This window comes from Phodopus roborovskii, unplaced genomic scaffold (genome assembly GCF_943737965.1).
Source record: "Phodopus roborovskii unplaced genomic scaffold, PHOROB, whole genome shotgun sequence".
In the NCBI taxonomy this organism is placed as follows: Eukaryota; Metazoa; Chordata; class Mammalia; order Rodentia; family Cricetidae; genus Phodopus; species Phodopus roborovskii.
Genome location: NW_026126407.1, coordinates 21,439,464 through 21,462,999, shown reverse-complemented (window position 1 = coordinate 21,462,999; position 23,536 = coordinate 21,439,464). Strand labels below are relative to the sequence as shown.

The 23,536-nt window shown below is 51.4% G+C and overlaps 2 protein-coding genes across 6 annotated transcripts; both read right to left on the bottom strand.

The window, feature by feature from the left end:
* Positions 1 to 2,783: 2,783 nt before the first annotated feature.
* Gjc2 (gap junction protein gamma 2) lies at positions 2,784 to 10,734 on the bottom strand. 4 transcript variants are annotated; one of them, XM_051180572.1, is made up of 2 exons: positions 5,243 to 5,514; positions 2,784 to 4,320 (listed from the first exon to the last, which is right to left on the bottom strand). In XM_051180572.1, the coding sequence occupies exons 1-2, from the start codon at positions 5,353 to 5,355 to the stop codon at positions 2,979 to 2,981; spliced, it is 1,455 nt and encodes a 484-aa protein (XP_051036529.1). In that variant the 5' UTR covers positions 5,356 to 5,514; the 3' UTR covers positions 2,784 to 2,978. The 4 variants fall into 4 exon arrangements, with proteins under 4 accessions (XP_051036529.1, XP_051036532.1, XP_051036530.1 ...); XM_051180575.1 differs by lacking the exon at positions 5,243 to 5,514 and adding an exon at positions 10,323 to 10,734 and having other exon boundaries at positions 2,786 to 4,320; XM_051180573.1 differs by lacking the exon at positions 5,243 to 5,514 and adding an exon at positions 9,286 to 9,713 and having other exon boundaries at positions 2,786 to 4,320.
* Positions 10,735 to 11,077: 343 nt separating this feature from the next.
* Positions 11,078 to 19,330, bottom strand: Guk1 (guanylate kinase 1). 2 transcript variants are annotated; one of them, XM_051180570.1, is made up of 8 exons: positions 19,166 to 19,330; positions 13,973 to 14,086; positions 13,598 to 13,639; positions 13,127 to 13,223; positions 12,375 to 12,513; positions 12,209 to 12,293; positions 11,609 to 11,694; positions 11,082 to 11,368 (listed from the first exon to the last, which is right to left on the bottom strand). In XM_051180570.1, the coding sequence occupies exons 1-8, from the start codon at positions 19,224 to 19,226 to the stop codon at positions 11,333 to 11,335; spliced, it is 660 nt and encodes a 219-aa protein (XP_051036527.1). In that variant the 5' UTR covers positions 19,227 to 19,330; the 3' UTR covers positions 11,082 to 11,332. The 2 variants fall into 2 exon arrangements, with proteins under 2 accessions (XP_051036528.1, XP_051036527.1); XM_051180571.1 differs by lacking the exons at positions 13,598 to 13,639; positions 13,973 to 14,086 and having other exon boundaries at positions 11,078 to 11,368; positions 19,166 to 19,297.
* Between the last annotated feature and the right edge of the window lie 4,206 nt (positions 19,331 to 23,536).

The window sequence follows — 23,536 nt, the reverse complement described above, 5'->3', positions numbered from 1 at the left end:
AGAACTCCAAAGTGAGTTTCTAGTTGACCTGGACTTGGCTGGGTCATTTTCATGCCCAATACTTGAGTCTGTTGGCTCAGGCCTGTAACTAGGAATTGAATTGAGAGGCTTCTGCATAGCTGAATTGAATGAGTGTGGGAACTTTGTTTGGGTGGGAGATAAGGCATAGCGTGAAGGCTCAGGAAAAGCCCACCAGGAGGACTGAGGAAGAACAGGAAGTGAGGAGAGCAAGAACATGTGGTCAGCCATCTTTGAAAACACAGCTCCCAAGCTACACTTCACAGGGAAAGAACTTGGTTACAGAAGCCCTGTGCTCACAAGACCCAGTCCAGCATTGGTGTGAAGGAATGCTTTTGAGCTAGACTTTCAGTTTTTAACCGATTTTAGTTGGGTTGTTTGTTTGTATTCTGGGTCCAGCTTCTGCATTCACTGTTCACACATCTGTGGTAAACCTGCTACTCTGCTGATGCCGCCTTGTAAACCTTGAGGCCTCTGCATAGAACCCACTGAGAAACTGGCTCTGCCAGTTGCCCTCCTCTGTCTAAAAAGGAAACTACCTTACTCTATCTCTCTCACTAGGCTGGACCACAGGCCTAGATACCTGTCAACTGTTATGTTGTAATTTACAGTTGTTCACATACTTCATTTAAAAAGTAGCAAACCTTCAATCCGAGCACTTGGAAGGCAGAGGCAGGTGGATCTCTGTGAGTTCAAGGCCAGTCTGGTCTACAGAGTGAGTTCCAGGACAGCAAAGGCTACACAGAGAAACTCTGTCTCAAAAAGAGAGAGAGAGAAGAAAAAAGAAAGAGAAAAAAGAAAAAAAGGAACAAAGAAAGAGGGGGAAAAAGTAGTGGAGAACAGCCTGAAGGCTCCAACACTAAAAAAAAAAAAAAAATTACAAAATGAATTTCTAGAGACAGGCACACCAATAGCCTGCTCTGACCATTACAAGCCATAGACACCTACCGCGTTATCAGACTCTATATGCTTACCAGTGTCAGCAAAGAATAACTGATTAAAAGTGATGTTTTGGGTGTGTCTGGGAGAGTGTTTCTCTGTGAGATAAATGACATTTGAGTCAGTAGACCAAGCAAAGTCGGGTAGGACTTGTCCAATCAGGTGAAGGCCTAACTAGAACAAACAGGTAGGAGGGAAAGAGCTGCCCCTCCCCCAGCAGAGTCCCAGTCTCCACTCTGCGATGACATTCCAATAACCCAACCCCACATTCACAAATGGCTTGTAACAGGGATGCTTCCCAGCAGAGGCACCATCAGCCAAGTCCCCTGGACCCCACTAGACCCCACTCTGAGAGACATTGCTTTGGGCTGGATTTACCCTCCCTCCTGAAGCTCCATGCCCAACACGGCCTTCTGTGATTTCCTAGGGATAAACCTCACTCAGCCTGAAGCAGGAGCTCACCTAGAGGTGAGGGTCAGCTGAAGCTCAGCCTAGACTAGGCAGGGTTCTCCTGGATGCCAGATGCGCCAGGGGCTAAGATTCAGCTGAGGTCTAGGTTCACAAGAGGTGGGGTTCACCTGAAGGCAGGGTTCACTGGGAGTGGGCTCTCTTGAGACCTGGGAACAGGTATGTGGGCTCCAGAAGGAAAGGAACTGGGCCTGCTATGTCTGACTCCAGGCACGCTGAGGTTAGACTGAGGCTGAACTGAGCCTGGCTCAGGGACTCCAGGGAGGGATGTGTAGCTGGGAAGAGCAGTGCTGTCCTGGTCCTCATAGGCAGCTGGTCACCTGGAGTCTGCTCTGAAATGGCCCCTGGCTAAGAGTGGCTTGTGTTGTCCTATCCCCTGCTCTCCCACACATTTATAAAGTCAACATCCCTGTCCTGACCAACACTACACCTCCAGCCCAAGATGGACCACCTCTGTCCCCTGAGCTGCAGGCTGACCTTCTGCCTGACTGTTCTTTGTTTCTGACATCTGTGTGCTCCACCAAGCCCTACCACCCAACCCTGGCATGCTGCCTGGCACCAAGTGGCACCATCATAGGTCTGATGACCTCCAGGGTTTGGTCTCCAGCTTTATTCTCAAGCCTATCCCTGAGGAGGGGTCTCCTCTTCCAGTCTCTCTGCAATTAAATTATCTCCCCGCAATGAACTATAATGAATACATTTCTGAATGCTCAGACACTGACCCACAACACATAGTTACACACATGCTGGTCCACAGTGACCATCAGACATATAAGCACACATATATACTCAGCTGTAAACAAAAGTTAGTTTTACTTTATTTCATTTGTTCTGAAAGTTGGCTTTAAAACAGGGGGAGGGGCACAAAAGATGGGGACAGGCTCCCCAGAGCTCTAATTTTTTCAACATGACCAAAACCATAGCCCTGGACCACAGCCTTGTGGATCTCAGCAGCAAGGCATGACAGAACTTCCAGGATGTTCTAGAAATGGCCCAGGCCAGGCTACCTCAGCTCAGGGAGAGGAGGCTGTACTCAGCCCAGGTCTCCTTCAGGTCTCATTCAGTTGCCACAAACAGGGAATCAAGAGCTGGGAGTAGACCAAGGCTGTTGTCTGCTTGTCCCTGACCTGGGAGCTAGCTGGCTCTGTAAGGGCAGAGGTTGGGTGGGTGAGGAATCCATCTGCTGCTGTAATGAGGATAAGCACAGTCCCCAAACGGTTCCTGCCAGACACCTCCATCCTATGGGGAAGCTGCAGGAGAACCTAGATGGAAGGGCTGGCAGGTCCAGGGAGGGGTTGTCCTGCTTAACAGCCTAGTGGGACAGTCCCGAGGACACAGCTCTGTCCCATCCCCCCCCCTCAGGGGATACAGATAAGACCCCGGTGACTCCCCTTCCCATCCTGCAGGGAGGTTCCCAGCCAGTCCCCTTTAAGGGTCTTCTGCTTCCTCTTCTAAAGGCCCCTAAGGGGATCTGTCAGCGGCCATTGGTTGAAGACAGAAAGATTTCCATTGAACCTTCATGCCAGGCACTCCCTGAACTCTCCCCAGTGCCTTCAGATCCACACTGTGGCCTTGCCATCCCTGCTGCCTGTACTGCCCTTCTCAGAGCCAGCCCTGGCCTTCGTAGCTAGCTGTTCCTGAGCCCCGGGCCGGCCCTGCTCCCCAACGGTGCCCCCTGATGTGGCACTACCGGTTCCAGAAGCTGGGCCACCCGCCCTGGGTGCCCCCCTGGAGGCTGCATTGAGCCCTGAACATGGCGGGCTGTCCCGATCCACAGCCACCGCCGCCGCTGCCGCCCCATCGCGCAGTGCCTGCAGGGCCAGGTTAGCCAAGTTCTGGTCGTGCGCCCGCGCCCGCTCAGCGGCGCGCACCACTAGGCTGTATTCCGGAGGGCAAGCCAGGCCGGCGGCGGCGGTCGGGAAAGCGCAGGGTGGCGGGCGCGGCACGGGACCAGGAACAGGCGCTGAGGCTCCCCGACGGCCGCGCACAGCGTCCTGCGCACTGCCGAGGCCCAGGTGAGCCATCTCACAAAGGTTGAGCAACAGGCATAGGCAGCTGACCACATACATGACCAGCAGGAAGACCGTCTTCTCGGTTGGCCGCGACACGAAGCAGTCCACCACGTGTGGGCAAGGTTGGCGGCTGCAGGCAAAGAAGGGCGGCACCTCGAAGCCATACAGCAGGTACTGGCCCACCAAAAAGGCCACCTCGAAGGCCGCCCTTACCACCAGCTGGGCCACGTACACGCGCATCAGGCCCTCCCTCTGGATGCGCCGCCGCCCGTCGTGCTGCCCGGAAGGGCCAGGAGTGACCACCGTTTTGCCATCACCTCCGCCCCCCTTGGCAGCCACATCCTCTGCGCGCTCCTCCTCGGTGTCTTCCCCAGGGCCCTCAGGCGCCCCGGGCTCCTCATCCTCTTCCTCTTCCAGCGCCAGCATGGGCTCTGCCTCTCCCAGATCAGTCGTGTCTGGCCAGCCAGGAGGTGGCGGTGGCAGCTGCGTCCTGGGCACACGCCGGGGGCCAGAGCGACGACGGAGGGCGCGTCTGCGCTCCTGCTCAGAGGCACGCGCCAGGCGATGGACTGCATAACCCAGGTACATGACCGAAGGTGTGGAGATGACCACGATTTGGAAGACCCAGAAGCGCACGTGCGACAGGGGAGCAAAGGCATCATAGCAGACATTGTCACAGCCCGGCTGTCGCGTGTTGCAGGTGAACTTGGATTGCTCATCCGAATAGATAGACTCACCACCCACAGCCGTTAGTACAATTCGGAAGACCACTAGCACAGTGAGCCACACTTTGCCCACGAAGGTGGAATGATTGTGGATCTCCTCCAGCAGTCGCGTCAGGAAGCTCCAGCTCATGTTGGTCATGGGAGCGAGCAGGTGGGACCTACAGGCATGTATGATGATTGGTGGTGAACAGGGGGTAACTGGCAACTGCTGGGGGGCCCAGAATTGAGGTGCCTGCAGGCTCATCCAGCAATTGTGTCCTACTTACACACGCCAGACAACCTGGAGCTCATTACTTTGCAGAAAAGGTCTTCCTCATCTGTATCCTCACCCTATGTGCTAAGGATGCGGACAGAACATCTCCCACTGAACCCTGCTCCTGCCCTTCCTATCTTCTTTCCTAAGGCTTTCCAAGAAAGCTCCAACTTGTGGGAGTGCACCTTTGTCCCTGGGACCCCAGCCAAAGAGACTGTGTGCTGCCTTTATTGGCAGAGAGGGAAACCGGGCAGCTCCAGTCCAGCTCAGCTCCAGATTGGATGCCACTCTCTTAGGGCTTACCCTAAGGCTGCCAGGCACTCAGGCCTTCACAACCTCTGCTGCTTCTCAGACCTTGTGGTCAGAACAGTACCCCATAGTCCTGAGGGGCCCCATCTCCAAACCATACATACATACCTTTTGGCCCCAGCCCTCCCCAATGCTTTAGTTTCCAACTCCAGCCTTTCTCCTTCCACACCCTGCAAGCAGCTCTGGAAGTCTCTTCCATAATTGACCGTTATCCTCCCCAAGCCCTTTGCTAGTAGTCTTATAGCACTTAGCCTGTCAGCTACCCCTCCCACTGCTCATAGACCATCCAGGCTCTTTATCCAGCCCCAGGTCCTAATCCCCTGGACAGTCCCAGATCTGTCCAGGAAGGACTACTTCTGGTGAGGCTACAGACTGATACACAGCCACACTTGGTCACCTGTGAGCCTCAGAGATGGCGACATCTAAACCAACTCATTCTACAACAGACATGTATCAGAGAAGGGCTCTGTGGTTCCTCAATACCCACCCTCCCTCCTCACAGCTACCAGAGTTAGTACCTGCTCCTGAGAAGGTTTGGGGCAGGAGTTCCCCAAGCATTCAACACTGACACTCCAGGCTCCCTCCCCCTGGCAGGGCTTAGGTGGTAGCAGCAGCAGGTATGGACCAGCATCAGGAGTGGTGGCTCCAGGCCTCTTTATGTAGCTAGGGCCTCTCCCCTCAGGACAGGAAAAGGGGGCAGCCAGCAGGACAACAGGGGTTCCTGAGGAAATGCCCCCATATCCTCACATCTGTGAATCCCCTCTTGGGACCACATGTAGGCAATCAGAGACACGCAAATCCCCATGCACATACACACATGCACACGCAAGTGTGTGTGTCTGTGTGTTATATATGCAAACATTCATATGCAATACAACATACACAGTTATCTTCATATGCACACAGGTACACATAGACATAATGTATACTCATATGCATTCAAACATAAATGTATACACAAAGATGTGTAATTCATAAATATACATGTGCACACACATGCTGGCACACATTCATATATACCAACACTTGTATACACTTATTTAACAACTCAACCACTCATGTAAAGAATCAAGACATATATCCAAATGCTCATTCATAAAGAGTGAGCTCACATGACCACTTACACATGCACACATAGGAATACATGCATACTCCCACAGCAAGAAAGAACCACACCCACACATGCACATTCACAGGCTGTTACACCTACCTCTCTGCCTCAGCTATGGACATGCAGTGGGGCTACCTAGTGCCCTCTCAGGAGTAGATTCAACTCTCTTATCTCAGCTTCAGTCTTAGCCCCCACTTGAGACCTCAGTCATAGGAGCCAAAGGCTTACCAGCAGGATCTGAAACCAGCAGTTCCTGGGTAGACCTGCCTAGCAGTGTGTAGTATTTAACAACTGGATCTCTGTTAAAGCCTTGTTTGGCAGCTTGCCATTTCTCCAGTATACCTACTCCTATGTGAACAGGCAACAACAGAGACATTGAAGCTTGGTCCTGGGATGACTTTGGTCCTGGGCAGACAATGGGACTTTGCTTTGGAAGGACCTGTCATTCAATGCATGTTTGCACAGTCACAGCTATTCACTCCTGAGCATGGCACTAAGAAGTGCTGTGGTTGTAGAGTTGCCCTGGAAAAAAACAAGAGCCCTGTGCTCAGGCCATATACAGGGAGACTTCCAAACTTGAACCTCTAGCCTGTAACTCTTTCCTGCCTAGCCCTGGCACTGGGACACCAGTAGACGCCTCTCAATCTGTCCTCTAAAGTGACTTCTCCACCCTTGGATTACTTTACTTGAATTGCTGTCTCCCGCACATCTTGGGTCCATCAGTAAACCTTGAACCCCCCCACACTTGCCACTTGCACCAGCAGGTCACTGGCCCTCTAGTCCCAGCTGCTTCCCTCTTCCCTATAAACTTGGCTCCATGCCCACTGGGGCACTTTAGAACACACACCGACCAGATTACCCCTGCTGCCCTTCAATGGCTTTTTCTAAAGACAAAGTTTCATATGGCACAAGCAGACTTCAGACTCCTTATGTACTGATTTGTAAGAGTTAAGATGACCTTGAACTCTTCATCCTCCACCCTTTACCTGGCAAGTGCTGGGATTTTTAGACATGTGCCTTGCTCGGCTCCTCCAGTGACTTCTGACTAGGACACACACCAGGTTCTCACCTAGCCACTTCACCAAATGCTCTGTCCATTCCTCAGTTGGCTCCTTCTACAATCTCACCTGCTGCCTTTCCCTGACTGCAAACACAACCATCCATCGTACAAGTTTTATAAACAGAGAGAAAGAGAGAGAGGGAGAGAGAGAGAGAGAGAGAGAGAGAGAGAGAGAGAGAGAGAGAATTTGCACCTGTGCACACTCATTACTCTAGCCTGACCATCAGATGCTTCCCAATCACTATAAGGGTTAATTTTCTGACACCATCTATGTGCTAGGGACTCCAGGATGCATTTGTGTTTAGCTTGGTAAAGGCAGGCTCTGAGAGAATACTTACAGACACACCATGGAAACCTGTGACGTGTACGTGTGCTCTGGTTGTCCTTTGAAGGGCCCTGACTGCATAAATTTTTGAGTAAGAGCATTTTCTGAGATGGGTATGTTCATGCTGCCTATAATTCTAGTACTTTGGAAGTAGATGTAGGATGACCAAGGTTTTGAGGTCACCCTCTGCTACATGGTGAGTTTGATGCCAGCCTGAACTACACTGAAACCCTTTTCTCAAGCCCCAGTTACAAAATAAACAAAGGACCTATCTAGGTCCCAGGCTCTAGTTTCTAACTTCTCATCCAATGAGAAAATGGGAATCGCTGGGGGAAGTAGCTGATAGATGGCTAGTTAGAGGAAACGAGCGTGGAGCAAGCTCAGAGGAAGAGCGTGCTAACACACTCATGAACATCGATTGATATGTGGATTGGTCACACTAAGCTGCAAACATCTAACCAATACCCTAAGTAAGATTACAAGCTGCAGCTTTGGCTATAGATACCCTAGATGACAGCAACTTCATGTTGGATCCATGTATCCAACACAATAACCAGGCTGAGGAGAGAAACATCCCCTGCCTCGGTGCAGAACTACCAACCATTCTCAGAAACAGTCTACATAGGAATAGGAAGCACACACGCCACTTCACTGGTTGCATGTGGGTGGCAACATCAAATCAGAGGGACTTGCTCATTTGCAGTGACACCTGAATCAAGGCAACGTGACCATTAAGTCCTGTTGACACCATCTATAAAGATGGCTCATCACCTTTTCAGTATTCTTCCTGAAACCCATAACCCCATCAAAGTAAGAGAAAACACAGGTCATTTTCTGAGAGGGGCACCCTACAAAATACTAGGGTGGTGTTCAAGTAGCCATGGGTAAGTAACTAAGACAAAGGGACTATATTCCAAGAGGTATCCTGGTGTCAGGAGGAGCCAAGGGAATGTAAGAATCACCTGGATTGTGACCTTCAGCTAGCAAAGGCAGCACTGGTAACGTTTCATGCTAATGGGGCCTGGGGTAGTATGATGTCCTCTGGGTACTTTTCTGTACTGTTATCCATTCTGTTGTGACTTTGAACATGTTGAAGATACAGCACCATCCCCAGCATTCACAGGAACTCCTGTCCCAAAGAACCTCCTACATTTTGGTCTAGAATTAGGCCCTGTGGTGGTGGTGATATGCTTTACCTTGGGGTGTCACCCACACAATACATAGCTCATTCAGCCCTTGCCTGTTCTGGAAAGCCTCTCCAGGTATAGGAGTGGTATCCCCTACTGTAATCAGTTCTTTCATATATCCAGCCCTAGGCCCTGAGCCCTGAAGTTAGCATGGTGTGTGGCCCAGTGTGTCAGTAAACATGTGGCCAGTAACTTAGTTTGGTGTATGTGTGTGTAGGGGAGAGCTTCTCAGTTGTCCCTCAGGGCTATCAAGAAACCCTCATGAGGGGCGCAATGATAGTTACTGTGGCCAACGAGCATTAGGTCTTGGCATACCAGGTCTCAAGCCCTAGGTATCCAGTAGAAACTACCCACCTCCTCCCCCTAGGACCTATGGAACCTCACCTGCCTCCTTTCCTCACTCACACCAGAGCCACCCTCCTGGGAGCTCAAGCAGGCAGCACTACCTGAATAATATCCAGCTGTAGGAACCAGAAAACTAGATGGGCCAGTCTGGGCCTGGTATGAAAGAGTCACAACTCTGAGTCTGGATAACTCCTACAGGTTAAAAGCTGCCTTCAGCTAAACTGCATTCCAGAAACAGAGATGCTGGCCTGGGTAGGCACCACCAGAATCTACATGGCTTCATTTGGAATTGCCCAGGGAATACATTTGTGCCCAATTCCTTGTAGAAAGTTCACTCACCCTGATCCTTGTCCCTCCTCAGTCCTCCAGCCACATCCACCAGCCCCTCCCACAGCTGAGCCAGGTTCCCCTGCCCACCTCTGTGACTTATTCCCTAGCTGGGTCCAAGGAGCCTTCCCCATACAATAGCAACTCCAGCCAATAGGCAGCAGGACCTCCTGGGGAGGACCCCACCCCATCCTTGAACTTGGTACCTCTGGTTTTGGCTGCTCATCCTCAGATCTCCCTCTCTGCAGTCCCTGGACATAGCAGGCAGGCAGGGAAAGACTTAGAACAAACTTCTGTGGCATCAAGGCTTCTGTGCTAGGGACAGGGCCATACTAACCCAACAGCAGTTGCACAGGTTCAGCTGCTGAGAGGGTGTGCTTGGCAGCAGGCAAGTGGATAACAAATAAGTTTGTTCAGTGTGAGTAGACTGGGCCTGGTGCCCATACTGATCCCCTGGACACAATGCAACTGGCTGAGGTAGACTGGCCCATCTTACAACAGCCTGAGGGGTCTCAGCTGCTGAGGGAGGTACTGAGTGTACCCTAGGCTCACCAGTTAGTTCGTCTCCCCCTACCATGGGTGTAATTACCCAAGAAGAGCCGAGAAGCCAGCTGGACCTGAGCTGATGGATACCCCAAGGTCCCTTACTTAATACAGGGTATTAAGGGTAGCACTGCCTGTGACACCCCCTCCCATCCCCCAGAGCCTGAGAGGCCAGTGAGGATACGGAGCCTGGGGAACTCCATATTAACCATCAGAGTATGCACCAGACAAGGCCTGGCCTATCTGCAGCCCCAGCAATGCCCTCCCTACCTTCTCCAGGATGGAAATGCAAGCCTCTGTCTGAGCCCTTCCACCTGCCGGCTGGATGCTGGTCCTCACTGAGGGCATACTGCCGGGCTAGGGCCACCTCTCACCACCAAGCACAATGGGGGGTGGAGGAGAGGCCCTCAAGGGCTCCATTGTTCCCCCCAGGGTCTGAATCCATGATTGTCCCTGGGGGTGGAGCAGTGAGGAGCTAGACAGGCCCACTGGGGCCCAGGCAGGTCCTGGCCCTCCTCCTCCCTGGCCTCCACTTGAGGTCCAGAAAGTTCTGGCTCACCCTTCTTGAGGAACATCTGCACTTTTGGAGACAGCCCAGGACTCCCCAGTCTCTCGGGTTACTTCTGCTGAGTACCTACCTGCCCTTTTCACACCCATATCCACCTAATCTGCCCAAGTCCTGTCCCAGGAGCGGCCTCACCTGGAGATGCACAAGGGAGAGCTATGGCTGACCACCGGGGTGGGGGTAGCTGGCAACAACCACTGCCCTCACTGCAGGGATTGCTCTCTTGGGCGGAGCCCGGCAGCCTGGGCTGAGAGCCCAGAGGAAGAGGGGAGGACAGCAGGACCAGATACTCAGAATGTCTCATCTTGGGCAGGAGGGGAGGGACAGCAGCCCTCAACTTACAGACTTCTCTCTCAGGAATGCTACACCCCGCTGTAAGCTCAAGCTCAGAATCTGGAACCTCTACAAAGGCCCCAGGCTCTGCCCTCTACTAGACAGACAGAGTCCACTTGCCCTTCCTTGGGGCTTGGCTGGCTATACACAAGGACAAGAGCACACAGCACCCAAAGGTTCAAGGGCCAGCATTATGGGCCTCAGGATTCATGCTCTTCTCCTGTGGCTAGGCACTTTCTTTCCTGAACTGTGGTGCCTGTCACTCTGGGTACCAAATGGCTCAGAAACAGCTCAGAGGCAGCAATACCAGGTTCTCTAGGGCTAAGCCCCATTCCAATCCATGCTGGCTATCCCAGTCAACTGGCTCTAAGGTAAAGAAGTGATCACAATCAATCCTAACCAGCATTCTGATGACTGGTGGACCCATCAGACGCCTATGCAGAACCCCCTTGGCACCCTTCATATGGGCTGACCAGATAGGAGTGGGCAGCCAAGGGTCATAGGCCCAGTGTGGAGAGCTCTGACACTAACCCAATAGTTACTTTATTAGTTTGTCAGTCCTGCTCCAGCAGGAGAACAGAGATAGGGACAGGGGCAGCCCTGGGAGAATAAATGTGGGTGCATTTCAGAGTCCTTCAGCTTCAGCAAGCCAGCACAGGATGAAGCGCCACCATGAGGCCAGACAAGGGGCAGCTCCTCCTACTCCACAGTGGAAGCCTATTACAAGTCCTTGGTGTCTTGGCAGAGATCACCCCACCTCATAACCCAGGCAGATTTGGGGCACAGGTATCACTCTGGAATGAAGCAGGCCCTCAGGCATGGCCAGTTCCCTGAGCTTTCTTGATTTCCTGCCAAGGAAGAAGGAAAGCAGAAAGTCAGGAGAAGCAGGGAACCAGGGAGGGTTGGGTCTCATAGCCTCCCCTGGCCCCCAGAGACTCTTGGACTTTGCGCTTTGACTTGATCAGTCTGGCAACTGGCAGAGCCTCAGCTACTTCTAGGACAGCAAGGGTGTGAGCTCTGGCCTCAGCAGGCTTTGTTGGACTCATGGGATGGCTTGTGCAGGGGACTGCCCCAAGAGAGGGACCCACCTCAGAGAGTGCCTGCTTCAACGTTGCATAGGCTTTATCCAAGTTGTCATTGATGATCACCAGGTCAAACAAGCCAGGCTCCTTGCCTGGAAATGAGACAAGACAAGGGTCAGGAACACATGGAATTTGGCCCCTTCCGGGCTTACAACACTGAAACAATCTGCTATCTGACTATGGCTACTCTGCCACTATAGTAAGATGGCCAGGGCTGGTTGGAGTTCTTCCTTCCCTTCCTCTAGAGAACCACAGCTGGACTTGCTCCCAAGTTCTAAGTAGTAGAGTATGGACCGTTGCCCCTCCCTAGGTCTCTATTTAGAACTGGCACTGCATGTGACAGGCTGCTGTATGCACACAGGGAAACAGCAAAAGGTCTCAATGACAATGTCTGAATGTGGGCCAAGCTCAGACCCAGAAGCAACAGCACAGCTGCAAAAAAAGATGCCTACAAACTGTCAAGTCAGTAAAGTGTGGCTGGTCCCTCAAAGGCTCTGCAGACAAAGAGGTCTGGAACTCCTCCATCTTTGCCCTTGGTCCTCCCTGTCTACTGATGAATGGGCTGGCCACATGCTCAGAAGGTACAAATGGTCTGACCGCACTCACTGCTCTCCATGTCAGCCCGGGCAGCTGCCAGCCGCTTTGCCAAACTCTCTTCAGTCTCTGTGTTGCGCAGCCGCAATCGTTGCTCCTGAAATGCAGGCCTTTGTTGGGTCAGTATTCTCCAGGTCTCAAGGCCTGTCCTACAGGTCTCCCCACACCAGGTACTCACCAGCACATCCAGCGAGGGAGGCTGCACAGAGATGTAGATGGGACGTAGATCAGTCTTCTTGATGTTGCGCACACCCTGTAGGTCAACATCTAGCACGCAGATGCGGTTCATGGCCTGCACAGCCCGTACAGCCGCCTTGCTGGGAGCAGGGAAGAGCAGTGAGCAGATATTCAAGGGGACCCAAGGGATGACCCTGGCCCTTAACCCTCATGAGTTCTTGCCTACTAAACCTCGAACCCCGGTAGCCTTCCAGGGTTCCAAAAGCTTCAAAGAAACTCAGCCCTTTCCTTTCCAAGGCCCATCCTGGGCCCGGCCTGGGCAGGGCACAGGCTCAATGAACCCAGTACCCTCTGCATTTCTCAGAACATCCAAGCATACCCTTAGCCCTTTCAGGCCCTCTGACAGCATAGTCCTTTGTGCCTGTCCTGCAGCCAAAAGTCAAAAAAGTTTGGGCTTTTGGTCAGGCCTGAGCTGTCTCTCACTGCCTACCTCACCTATGTCAAGTATCTCATATGGCTCCTGCCACACAGGATGACTTGAGGATAGATGAGCCTGGGGCATGACTGGGCCTGCCTGCCCCTGGAGCCTATTAGCTAAGCTCAGAGACTAGGGGGAAAGCAAGCCATCCCAGCCTAGGCGGGAGACCGGGAGGACATCATATGACAGAGAGGACAGGAAGGAGAGCTTCCTTCTGCCATACTTCTGGGATTATCCTGATCCCTGATCCTGGCCCCAGAACAAACTCAGCCCACCTTGTCCCATAAAGGTTCCCCGAGAACTCAGCATGCTCAATGAAGTCCCCTGCCGCAATATCACGCTGCATCATCTCCCTGGTCACAAAGTAGTAATCTGGAGAGAAAGAGGACTTTTCAGAGGATACCCAAAACCCAGACCTGCCTGGCCTGATCCCTCTCTCCATCCTGCACAGGACTGCTATAGCAGATTCAGGCTGGAACAGACACCACTGTCCCCACTGTCCTCACTGAGGGACAGGAAAGTGGGACATCCCTGCCACACTCCAGGCAGACAGAAGTCCAGCCCTCACTCTGAAGAAGATACACAGACTCTAATCAAGTCACTAACCTGAAAGCAAGAGATACTCTCCTGCTGGGGACTGAGCTGTTACAGCCAAGGCACAGAGCAAACCCCCCATGGCCCCTCACCGACCGCCCACACACACACCAGCTCATCCATGAGACCCGTGGATCAGCAGGCCAGCTCACCTTTGCCATTTTCCTCACCAGGTCGTGGATTCCGTGTAGTATCTAGGAAAAAGATCTATCACACACTGAGGGGGTGGATGTACAACCCTTCTGCCCTACCCAGGGTCTCCCCTTGAAGGCCTGCTCAGCTCTCTAGTTGTATAGCAGCAGGTGGTGCTCATAGCCAGTGAAAAGCCCACACCAGACAGATCTCAAGAGGTCGCTGGGGCCAAGATGCTTACTCTAGATAGAGGCCCTGGGGAGAGGGTAATGGGGTTGAGGAGAGTGAGGAGAGCGTCTCCTAGACTGGTTTTATATATATGTGGAACTCCAGGAGTAGACCAGTGCTGGGATAGCCTCTGAGCTCCTTGCCCTTCAGGGTCCTGGGCCACTCACGGGACACGCTGAAGCCAAAGATGCTGCCATGTTCCTGGAGCAACTTCTTGAGCAGGGTGCTCTTCCCTGCACCTGATGGCCCACTCAGTACCACTGGCCTAGGTCCTGCCATGCCTGTGAGAGGAAGGGCACCAGACATGAGAAGTCCTGCCCTCGCTGGTACCCTGGCATTGTGCTATAGGAGGCAGTGGCATGAGGGACTCCCAAGGGCAACATCCCCATATAATGAGAACCTTCCTCACAACAGCAGTCAATCGGCAAGATGGTAAACACAGGCAGGAAGGCCAACAGGATTCCAACATCCAGCCTCACCCACACCCAACAGGATGTCCACAGGCCAAGTGACCCAGAAACAGACAATGCGGCACTCACTGGTCCCACCCCATATAGGCTGCCCTCCAGAATCTGACCTCACACTGCAGCCTGGGCTTTGGTGCCCATAAATGACACCGTCCACTGGGAGTTCCAAGTCTGAAAACAGAAATTCCCTGCCCCTGTCCCTATAAACATGGCATCCTCAAGTCGGTTCAGTTCCAACCAGTTTGGAAAAAACTTCCCACTGGATGTACAACCTTCTTTCTGACTTGTCTGGGAAGGACAAGCTGCTGCCGAGAGTTGAAATAGCGCCCCCTGGCCTCCCAAGGGAAAAGTGAATGCGGTTCAGGGATGGACATCGGCTGCGGGTAGGGGCTGCTGCAAAGGAGCAGCTGCTGTGGTGGGTATGAAAGCATAGCAGAAACCTCATCCATCACAGTCTGATCTGGGACCTGAGCCTCCTTCCTTTACTCTGTTGGCATCACCCTAGGACCACCTTATCTCACCTGCTCCCAAGCTCCCTTAGTCCTCTTCCTCCCACCAGCTGGTCTCTAAGCAGGCCCTCATGTACACAGCCAGGACCCTGTCCATGATGGCCTTCCTGCCTCCCCAGGATGGCACCCACCTGCTTGATGTGTTGCAGTCTCGGTGGTTAGCCTGGGAAGAGTCAAAGGCTGCTCTACACTGAGGGACAGGGGACTAATCTCTACCAAGCCCATACCCCGCCCTTCTGAACAATAAATCCCTGGGGCACCCAGCCCTGCCTGCAAAGAGATCAATCAGCCCTGTTCTTCCACTGTGCAAGAAGGAAAAGGAAGTTATGTGTCCTGCTCCTGAGACCTACACCTGTCCAAGTAACCAGAGCAGCATCTGCATATACTGGCAAATGAGGAAGACTCACCACAGGGCTGAGACCTGAGCTGCTGCTCTCTTTTGAGGTTGAGGGAGAGGGAGACCACCAGGAAGGCATTTGGGAGCTGGAGGGGCTGTCTGCCAACCCAAGTACCTTTGGCCTGTAAGGTTGAGGCCCCACACAATCTCTGGTCCAAAAAGCACAGGCTACAGGAAGGGCATCAGCTTAGAGAAGTCTTGTGTTCTTAATCCTCAATGTAGGCCACGAGATAATCTTACAAAATCATGGTTGCTGGTATTCTGTCACCCACAGGAGCACGAGCACATGCACATCACACATGCATATTGAAAACACACACACACACACACACACACATTTAACACGCAAGCACATGTCCTTGAGAAGTACATAGGACCATCTATCAAAAAGACATAGTAAGAGGGACCTAGGGAAACTTACTCAGTATCACCAGTGCTGCCTCTCAATAAAACTCTGCTCCCTTGTGGCTTTCTGCCAAATGTGTATGAGCCCAATCACACTATCACGGTATGCTATTTTCTGTCTGGGCTCGAGGCTTCACCACCTTTTCATAGACATCCTCTTCCCTAGTCATTGAGCCCTGCTGCTTCTTCCACAACCTAGCCTTAGAGTGTGCGTTACGAGCCACACAATGCAGCTCTTACAAAGCTGTCTTCTGGTCTGCCTGCTGTATCAGGAAATCAGGATGGAGTCCCCTGACTCCAAATTCTCTGTGATGGCCACAGGTTGTGACCTGCAGCTGCCAACATGGGTTCTACATGTACACATTCCAGATGGAACTCTCTGTTCCCTTGAGCGTAAAAGGAGCTCAAGGCAGTGCTCACCATGGGGCTTTGTAGGCTCGGTGCACACAGGTGTATTCCTGAGACTGAGAACATAGGATCTGAGACTTACAGGAGGACAAGTATCATGATGATGGAGAAGATAAAGCTAAGAGAGATGCTCCAAAGTGCGTGAGTTAAGAAAGCTTCTGAGAGCCAGATAGTGGTAGCACACACCTTTAATACCAGCACTCTTGAGGCAGAGACAGGTGGATCTCTGTGAGTTCAAGGCCAGCCTGGTCTACAATGTGAGTTCCAGGACAGCCTGGACTGTTACAGAGAGAAAGCCTGTCTCAAAAAAAAAAAAAAAAAAAAAAAAATTTAAAAAAAAAAAAAAACAAGTAGGGAAGAAGGAAGGGAGGGAGGGAAAAAGGAAGGAAGGGGAAGGAAGGAAAAGCAAGCAAGCAAGCAAATAAGCTTGCTTCTGAGAAAAGGATCCCAGGTTGAAGAGCCAATAAAAGGACATGCATGAGGGACAAGCAAGGGTGAAACAGATCATCTGCCGTCCCATCAGACAATGGAGCAGTCTGTACTTGCCCCTCACTCTATACCCTGCTTCCAACTATAAGTAATGATGAGCTAGTATCATCCAGATTCCAGTCTCACATTGCTGGAATTGTGGGAGCCCTCACTTAACCCCAACCCTTCACGTTGTAGGCCATGACCAGATACAGTGAAGATGGACACCGGCATGCACATGCACACACATTTGACAGCTGCATCCCTGCTGAACCAATTAACCTCTCAAGCCCAGACTTTCAGGAGTGTGCAACTTCTGTACTCCTGGGGCTGAACCATAAGAGACAACAAGGCACAGGAAAGCAGGTCCACCCTGTTGGCACCTTGGTTCTGAAGAGTGCTAGTAGGTGTCACCTAGTACAAGCAGCTCGTGGATCTTTGCTAGCCCTGGTGACCCTCTATGATACTACACTTGCTTGGATCTACACAAACCACACCAGATGACCCTGGCTAGCTAACTGTGTGGTACAATGGAAGACAGCAAGCCCAGTGGTGGCCTGGCAGGGTCAGTATGGAGGGGCAATAGTCAGCAGTCAGGTAACCAGGCATTTACTCCATCTCCACAGGGCTTCAGCTATTGTCAGAAACTACAGATCTAGTCTTTGCACTAACATTTACAGAAGTTTGTGCTCCTCAAGGCTACTTACTTTGAGGAGACCACTGAAGAAACATTGGACCCCAATCTCTTTAGCTCTTCTAGTCCCAAATGTCACTTCTTTAGCACTTCTAGTCCCAAAGAGCCCCAAGCACTAACTGTAAGACAAGCCATGATGCAAGTAAGAGTTCCACAGGAACACTGGGAGGGAGCATGCTCTGCTGAGACATTCCCCAGATACAACTTCCTACAAGGATTCTTCCTGTCCTTACCTTAGACCCCCTAGGACTAGAAATCTGTCACAAACCTCTCCTGTCACAGGAAGACACAAACAGCACCAGGCAGATATGAGTGACACATTCCAGCCCCAGAATTTAGGAGCTTCTTCCAACAGTAGCACCAACAAGAGCAGCCAAAGCATTTTCACTGTGATTCCTCTACCTGAGACAGATGGACAGACCACAGCCTCTCAAAGAAGTAAGGGTGGAGGGTTAGCAGCCAACCATGAACAGGCTGCTGCACCCTCCTGGCACTACCCAACTCCACTGTGTCTCTTCCCATCGAGGAGAAGAAAGAACAGGCTGAATCTTGAACAGGGTCCTGGATGCCATAATCATGAGGCAGAGTGAACATAAAAAGGGTTCAGAAACCAAGGAGAGTAAAGCGGAAAGACCTGGGACATTGCAAGATTTGTCATCTACTCGCTTGTATAGAAGGGAAACTAAGGAAACAGGGCCAGGGAAGACTGAGGGTAGATGAGGCTCACCCAGCAGGCCCAGAGAGAATGGGGTTAGGTAGGGCAAAGGACACTAAGGCCCAGCACATGTAGGGAATACATGGGTGGGGCAGGGCTGGGGACCAGCACATGCAGAGTCCGGGAGGATAGGAGATAGGGCAGGGGAGACTGAGGTCTACTGGAGGAAAGGCCAAGGCAAACTGAGGACCAGAACATTCAGGACCAGAGAGAATTGGGACAGGGTGTGGTGGGGAAGACTGGGGCCCAATCAGAAGAGTCAGGGATGCTGCAAGAAGTCTTCCTCCTACAGCTGCCTTCCAAGAGCTCACTCTCATTCTTCCTTCACTTCTTTGTTGGGTTTCTGCCTCTTCTTCAAATTACCTCAGCATGTTTTCTGGATATTTTATATGTGTCAGGACAGAAGACAAAGTTTAAGTGTGGCTGGACAGAAACATACTGCCTCAAATTTACTACTCCAGAAAACTACTGGTGGTGTCCCATCCCACCCCACCCACACACACACAAAGATCCAGCACTGGACCAAGGAAGGCCAGGCAAACCGCAGCAATGGCTGATGCAACAACCATTGGAATGTAAAAGTCTAATATGTAAAGGCAGAGGTAAACTGGGTAGACAGGAACTAGGATAGCAGGAAAATCTGCTCCTTAATGCCAAAACAGGAAACCGCCTTAGTGGTAGCTCCCAGAACTAACCTATGACTCCTGGAAGGTGATCTGGGGGAGCACCCACCTCCTTCCTTCTCTCCTTGAACCCTAACCAAGCCTGACCAATCATTTATTTGCTTTCTCCCTTTCTCCTCAGGTACCACGTAGCTAATGTCACCTGCTCCTCCTCCAGCCACTACCAGAAGGAACCTTCTCACTCGAGACCGTTTCCCCCGCTCACTTCCACGTTGGATAAAATGATGGTGGGAATATTAATCCCATAGGCGGTTTCAGAAACCCCAACCCGTGACAGGCCGAACCCTAACATTCACACCCAGGCGTCAGAAAGGGCCTGCATCACTTGCAGACACCGAAGTCCAGCATCGGCAGTGATGGAGAGGTAAAGCCAAGTGCTTGAGCCTGCCCTGGATGCCCAGTGGGCAGGGCGCCGAGAAGGGGCACCGGCGAGGCTCAGGCTGCGCGGATTTGCGGACGGCTGGGACTCCACGTGCCTATCCCTGTCGTTCTGGGGACCCGGAAAACACGTTCACCAGGTATCACCATGAGAACAAGGGTCATAAGCAAGGGACGCACGCTGCCTCAAGTCCCGCTCCTGGGGCAGCCAGCCGTCAGTAGTTCAGCGCACTCACCGTCCGCACGGATGCGACCCAGGGCGGCCACTGCCAGCCCGACCAGCGGGCGCTGCAGCATCAGGGACCGCCCGCAGAACTACGTCACAGCGGCGCGCCGGCCCACTAGGCCACACCAAAGCAAGGCATCGGGTGCGCAAAATCGGCAGCGCCGGCCACTTCCCACCCCTGACCGCTGATATTGCGTCACCCGACCCGGCCACTCCTTATTGCCCCCTGCTGGTCAAGGCCACGGGGCTACGTCGCAGCCGCGCGTTGGTCTGCGAGGACCAACGGGAGGAGCAGCGCCGCACTGCTGCGCAGGCGCAGTCAGGCCCCACCGCATTCCACACTTTTCTCCCCCACCCCCAGGCTAAGACCTTGCCTGCCCACAGAGAAGACCCGGAGAGGAGCGCTTTAAAAGTCTGGGGTGGGGGGCCAGAGGCTGGAGAGATGGCTCAGGGGTTAAGGGCACTGACACCTAAGGACCTGAGTTCAATTCCCAGCACCCAGCCAGATGGTGGCTCACAACTGTAACACCCTCACACGGACATACACCAATACACGGAAATATCAGTGAATCTTACCCGTTACAGCATAAATCATGTGGCTGCTTCCTGCCAGGTGACTGCACTCCAAACTGTCTTCTTTGCCATTCTCCTTCCTTCCAGGTCTCAGGTCCCAAAGAAACTCAGGACAAATGGCTAACTGTGGTGCCTATCAGCAAAGTGCATGCTGGCACCCTGGCTCCTGCCTGCTCTTCTTACTCCTGTTCCCTACCCTAAACCTCTCCAGCCCAGGGGCTTCGCTTCCCCAGCTTCTCTGTCCTATAAAACCTGCCATTGCAGCCATACTACTGCTGGTCATGTTTAGTCTACTACTCCTCTCCCTACTCTAGACCCTTCCACATGCTGTACTCTCCCTCACAGCTACAATAAAACCATAACTTAGAATGGACATGTCCTCATTTTTATCCAGTAGGAAACTGAAATTTATACCTTGTCTGCCTTGTGAATTACTTCTAAACTGTAATGAATTCTCTGTCTTTGAGCCTTTGTGTTAGTTCTCACCTTCTATTAATAAAAATAAGAACTCCAACAGGATACACTGATTTCCCAGGTACTGTATAACGGCTCTCCCAAGACTCCTCGATATGTCCAGTAACACATCTTTGCCATCAACTCTTTAAAATTTATGTATGAGTGCTTTGTCTGCATGTGAGTCTATGCACCATGTGTGTGCCTGGTGCCCTTGGATGCCTTGGGACTGGGGTTGTAAATGGTTATCGTATGGGTGCTAGGAATCTGAGTCCTCTGGCAGGTAGTGCTTGTAACAACTAAGTCATTTCTCCAGGCCCCACTTCTGCCTTTAAGTTCTTTGACAGAGAAAATTAACCTGTTCCTGAACCCCCCCCCCAAGATGGTATCAAAGCCACAGAGTAGGGCTGCACCTAAGTTCCCAAAAAAGTAGTACCAGCATCAGTGTGTGTGATGCCAGCCATCACCCCACACGGACTGGAACCAGTCACACTGTGTGGGTTGGGTAGCCTAAGACTATTCCCATCCTGGTGTACATATGGTGCCATACCCAGAGGACTTAGCAGTTGTCCAGATGCATATCAGGCTGTCCTTGGGTCAAAGCATTCTTCCTATCTGGTGTGGGAATGCTTAACTTGTGCCTGCCTGGCTGTTTTACCTTGGAGAATTTGGACTTGGACTTCTGAACAATGACTTAGTTAGGGTTAGTATTACTATGATGAAACACCATGACCAAAAGCAAGATGGGTTAGAAAGGATTTGTTTACTTTATACTTCCATATTGTAGCCCATCATTGAAGGAAGTCAAAATTGGGCCCAAACCTGGAGGAAGGAGCTGATTCAGAGACGTGGTGGCAGTGGTGGTGGGTGCTGCTTACTGGCTTGCTCCTCGTGGCTTGCTAAGCCTGCTTTCTGACAGAAGTGAGGACCACCAGCTCAGGGATGGCACCATCTGCAATGCAGTGAGCCCTCCCCCCATCATTCACCCCACAGGCTTGCCTACAGCCTGATCTTAAGGAGGCAGTTCCTCAACTGAGGCTCCTTTCTGACTGACTCTAGCTTTCATTAAGTTGACCCACAAAACCAGCCAGCATAGCCATCCTCGTTGTAACTCACCACTGGTTTAAAGACATGAGAAGCCAGTTTTCACACTAGAGTCCCTAAGAAGTGGAGGTCCCTACCACAGCACATCTTGCAACTTGGGAGTTCCTGTTCTAGTCCTTATCAACCTCTCAAGCAAAAAGAACCTTGTGTGTCCCTTGTGGAAAGGAGGTGTGGTGGCAGGATGCTGTCTTTACAAGTGTGGGCTTCCTGGGTACTCATTTTGCTTGGTGGAAAGTCCCTGCCTCAGCTGTCCCACCGACCAACAAGGGCCTTGGTGGCATGAGCATTTCTTGAATGCCCACTGTGGTGATACTCATTCAATAACAGATATTCACCTTCTCCCTCCCTCCCTAATCCCCCTGTCAGTATGTAATGTGCTCTCACACACCCACATATATTTTTATGTAAGTCACAGATCAGCATCAAGTGTGTCTCCTCTACCTTATCCTTTGAGACAGAATCCCTGAACCTGAAGCTTCCAGTCCTCTTGACCTCAAGGCCATAAATATCCTCAGACACTCATAAGGTATTAAGGTTTTGTTCAGAGCATGGAAAAGAAGTGACCCAGGCCCAAGCCACATTCATTCAATCCTCACATAAACTCCACATTCTGACTTCCTCTCTCAAGACTCTGGATTCCTGTCGCTCGCTTGTTTGTGGTCTCCCAGGAAGCACACAAACACTCCAGCAAGCTCCAGTAGGCTGGATCGGTGCCAGATCAGGCTTTGAAATTGCAGTGGACCAAGCAGGAAAGCTTGGTACTACTATGGGCACAGGTCATGTCTACTGTAGGCAAGGTGTTCAAGTTAGAAGCAAAATCATAGCTACGAAGAGGCAGTCTGTTATTTACCAATGTGGAGGGACCATGAAGAGAAGGGGTTTGGGGTTTTATTTTTAAATTACGTTGTATTTATTTTCTGTGGGGGGGTGTATTCATTTTCTGTATGTGTGTGGCTGGTTCTTTTGAAAAGCAGGCCTTGATAGGTGAAGTTCAGCACAGAGAAAACAAAGAAGAGCAAAGGACTTTTCCCTTTTCCTCTTCTGGTTTAAAGTTGTGAGTTTAAAAAACAGCCTTATCGGGGCTGGAGAGATAGCTCAGAGATTAAGTGCACTTCCAGGGGTTCTGAGTTCAAATCCCAGCCAAGGTGGTTCACAATCATCTACAATGAAATCTGGTGCCCTCTTCTGGCATGAAGGCATACATGCAGACAGATCACTGTACACACAATAAATAAAGAAATCTTTAAAAAAATATATATGGCCTTATATGCTGGACATGGTGGCTCACACCTTTAATCCTGGCACTCAGGAGCCACAGGCAAGGTGGATCTTTGTGAGTTCAAGGTCAGCCTTTATTTATTCTCCTTATTATCACTGTATTCAGAGCAATTTTTGGTTCCCTAATTGGGACAACAGACGGAAGAACCTCAGACAATGGAAATGAATCTCAGAATTCAGTGATAGGTTCAGTGGAGAATGGACGACACATCTAAGTTCTCAGAGCCTCGTAAACTCAAAGCAAACCAACCAGCAGGTGTGTGGTGCCCTCATTACCTGCCCTGAGAACAGAGCTTTCTTTGGACTGTCAGGTCCACAATAATGATACTGAGACTTCTTACTAATTATGAAAGTTTGGCCTTAGCTCAGGATTACTCCCAAGTAGCTCTTAAAATGTAAATTATCCCATGCATATTAATATATGCTCTGCCATGTGGCTCGTTTACCATACCTCAATACCATATGTCCTACTTCCTCCTCATCTGGCTGGCCAATCTCCCATGCCTCAGATTCTTTCCTAGAGTTCCTATATTTCCCCAGGAGTCCTCCCTATTCTTTCCTGCCTAGCCAATCCGTTCTTTATTAAACCAATCAGAAGGTGCCTTAGGTAAATGAGGAAGGACAGAGACACATCTTCATATGGTATACAAAAAATTATCTCAACATTCAGTACACTCTATTGGAGCTCACTGGTCTATAAAATCAAACATTTTCGGCAGGCAGTGGTGGTGCACACCTTTAATCCCAGCTCTTGGGAGGCAGAGGCAGGAGGATCTCTGTGAGTTCAAGGCTAGCCTGGTCTACAAAGTGAGTTCCAGGACAGCCAGGGCTGTTACACAGAGAAACCCAGTCTCAAAAAACAAAAAGTCAGATACTTTCAGCAGAACCCAGACAAGTCCTTCCCAACTATTCTGATAGTATGGCTATAAACAAGGGGAACAGCTGGCTACAGCAGGGCTCACTGGCTGATGGG

Bases quoted from the DNA above. Each gene is read 5' to 3' on its own strand.
- Guk1 (XM_051180570.1), bottom strand. From the start codon at position 19,226: ATGCTGCAGCGCCCGCTGGTCGGGCTGGCAGTGGCCGCCCTGGGTCGC. The intron at 14,087-19,165 runs GTGAGTGCGCTG...TTCCTCTCACAG, and splicing joins GGGTCGCATCCGTGCGGACG to GCATGGCAGGACCTAGGCCA. The intron at 12,514-13,126 runs GTGGGCTGAGTT...CCCTGCTCCCAG, and splicing joins GGGAACCTTTATGGGACAAG to CAAGGCGGCTGTACGGGCTG.
- Gjc2 (XM_051180572.1), bottom strand. From the start codon at position 5,355: ATGCTGGTCCATACCTGCTGCTGCTACCACCTAAGCCCTGCCAGGGGG. The intron at 4,321-5,242 runs GTACTAACTCTG...ACATGCCTGTAG, and splicing joins CCAAACCTTCTCAGGAGCAG to GTCCCACCTGCTCGCTCCCA.